The sequence below is a fragment of the Loa loa genome (genome assembly GCF_000183805.2).
Source record: "Loa loa unplaced genomic scaffold supercont3.422, whole genome shotgun sequence".
NCBI lineage: Eukaryota > Metazoa > Nematoda > Chromadorea > Rhabditida > Onchocercidae > Loa > Loa loa.
In genome coordinates this window covers 37560-40125 of record NW_018108602.1, presented here as the reverse complement: position 1 = coordinate 40125, position 2566 = coordinate 37560, and the positions used below count along the sequence as shown (strand labels likewise).

At 25.7% G+C, this 2566-nt stretch overlaps 1 protein-coding gene across 1 annotated transcript; it reads right to left on the bottom strand.

The window, feature by feature from the left end:
- Positions 1–2048: 2048 nt before the first annotated feature.
- LOAG_14512 (hypothetical protein) lies at positions 2049–2563 on the bottom strand (the record flags this gene model as incomplete). The annotated part of the gene is made up of 2 exons (XM_003150009.1): positions 2049–2146; positions 2341–2563. The coding sequence occupies 2 exons, from the start codon at positions 2561–2563 to the stop codon at positions 2049–2051; spliced, it is 321 nt and encodes a 106-aa protein (XP_003150057.1).
- Positions 2564–2566: the final 3 nt, after the last annotated feature.

The following is a 2566-nucleotide window of genomic DNA, read 5'->3' as shown; positions in this document are numbered from 1 at the left end:
TGATGATAATAATAATAATAATAACAATAATAATGATAATAATAATAATACAATAGTAATAATAATAACAATAAACGATAATAATAATAATAATAATAATAATAACAATAATAATAATAACAACAATAGTAATGATAACAGTAATAATAATGATGATAATAATAATAGTAATAGTAGTAGTAATAATAATAATAATAATAATAATAATAATAATAATAATAATAATAATAGTAATAATAATGACAATAATAATAATAGTAATAGTAATAATAATAATAGTAAATAATAATAAAAGCGATCGATTCGATTGGTGATAATGGTACGCTAATGGTGATGATGATAACGATACTTTTAGTATTAATGATGATGATGATGATAATGACTGTTAGTAGTAATGGTAATAATTAGCGATAATGTTGCTAACAATGATAAAAACTATGATTGGTAATAGTAATGGTGATGGAAATGATAATGATAATAATAATAAAAGAGACAATTGATAATGACGAATCAATCAATCAATCTCATTTATAGCCAACTGACAATAGCTATGTTGCACCACACAACAATGCTGTAAAGTATTCATTCGTTTCTTGACTATTTGTGAATCATATCCTCAACGAATGGGTTGTAATTTACAGACAATTGTCTTGTCTAACTATATACTCTACTGATAACTAAGATTGTCAGTGTTAGTGATAAGAATATTCGATTTCATGTTGTAAAGTGATTCAACATTGGTTAGTCGTTGTTGCATTACTCTGTAACTAATACTTTTTCTTTCCTTTCAAATTATTTCTCCTTTTTTTCTTTTTTTTCTATCTCCTTTTTCTTTCTCAAATTATTATCACATTTCCCTTTTTTATCGTCTAAATTATCTGTTCTTTTTAACATTTTTCTCTTTTTTTGTCTGAAAATTTTCAAAAGTTTTTATTGAAATTTCATGGTTTTAATTTGGGTTTTGCATATTGTTGAAAAGTGTAGTATAAATATCTCAAGTGATTGTTTGTATCTTTAATTAGAAGAAATTAATTAATAATTGTGGTTGTGATTACTGTTTTAGAGTATGATATTTTTTGGGAAGTTTTAAAGAACTTATGATAGTGATAATAATGATAATAGTGATGATAATAATAGTAGTAGCAATAACAATAATAATAATAATAATAATAGTAATAATAATAATAACAGTAATAATAATGATAATAATAATAATAATAATGATAATAATAATACTAATAATAATAATGAAGCAAGTATTGTTTAAGTTTTACATTCCACTCGATTTTAGTTATATAATCTATTAGTAGTTAGTTAGATAATTTTTGTAATTTTCCTGAAAGATTTCTTAAATCATATTGAAATGTCACAGTTGGAAATTGAAATTATTGCTATAAAATAGTAAAATTTATTTCTTTTTTAAAATTCTTAGGAAATCATCCATTATTACCTTTTTTTTTCCTTTTTCTGCCTCTCCTACCTCCTTAACAAAAATCAGTAAGTCGATTTTTTTCTTTTTTTTTTAATTTTCATTTTATCACTTTCACCTTTATATAGTAGTTATAAAAAATCAATAAGTCAAGAGATTACTTAAACAATTTTAGCAAGAATTAAGAAATTTAAAAATTTCGATGCTTAAGCCCAATATATTCCACTCTTTTACTTAACTTCCTTTGTTGATTAACAAAGTGATAAATTATTGTCATAGTTCTTCTCTCTCACTACACTACATATCGTTTCAAGATACGAATGCATTATCATTCATTATCGTTAGAAGAGATAATGCATTAAAAAGAAAAAAAAAACTTATCAGTACTGATGAAAAAATGAAAAGGAATCGGAATAATCAAAGAGATAAACGATAGATAACAATAGATGACAACTACTACTAGTAGTAGTGGACAATTAGTAGCCCCAGACACTTTCCTTCGTCCAGATGTTACTTTTGCTGACCATTCCATCTGTTCCTTTCGTTTATTAATCAGCTCAATTCATTTGTGACCATTGTGATTTTACGATAAATTGTATTCGTTCCTTCTCTACATTATCTATGCTTTCTTAAACTTCACGAACTTTTCTTTCTTTCTCTCTTCCTCTCCTCGCCTATTTCGATCATTATCATCATCATCATTCCTTCCTTCATCTGCTATCTATCAACAATTTTTTATAGCTTCAACTAATTTCTGATATTTTGGAATCTTTTTCCTTCTTCCTCCCTCTCTCTCTCTTTTCCCCTTACTTTTTTTTCCATCTCTCTCTTTATGTAGCCTATATCAATTCATTTCTGCCATTAACAGCTTCTTCATCTTTTATCTTCTTCCATTTTGGTTCTTAACTTACTTTGTGTCTTTGCTATTTCTTCTTGGCTATTTATTGTTGAAATACTTTTCCATATCATCTTAGCCAGAAAATCAGTTGAATGATGCCAAGAATGATAGGATGAGAATAATAGCCAAGTGGAATGGATGCAAATAAAGGCTCTAATAATGGGAAATGGATGTATTAGTAGTGTGCAATATTTATCAAATTGATCAATGTTTTCAATGCTCTTATCACCACACATACC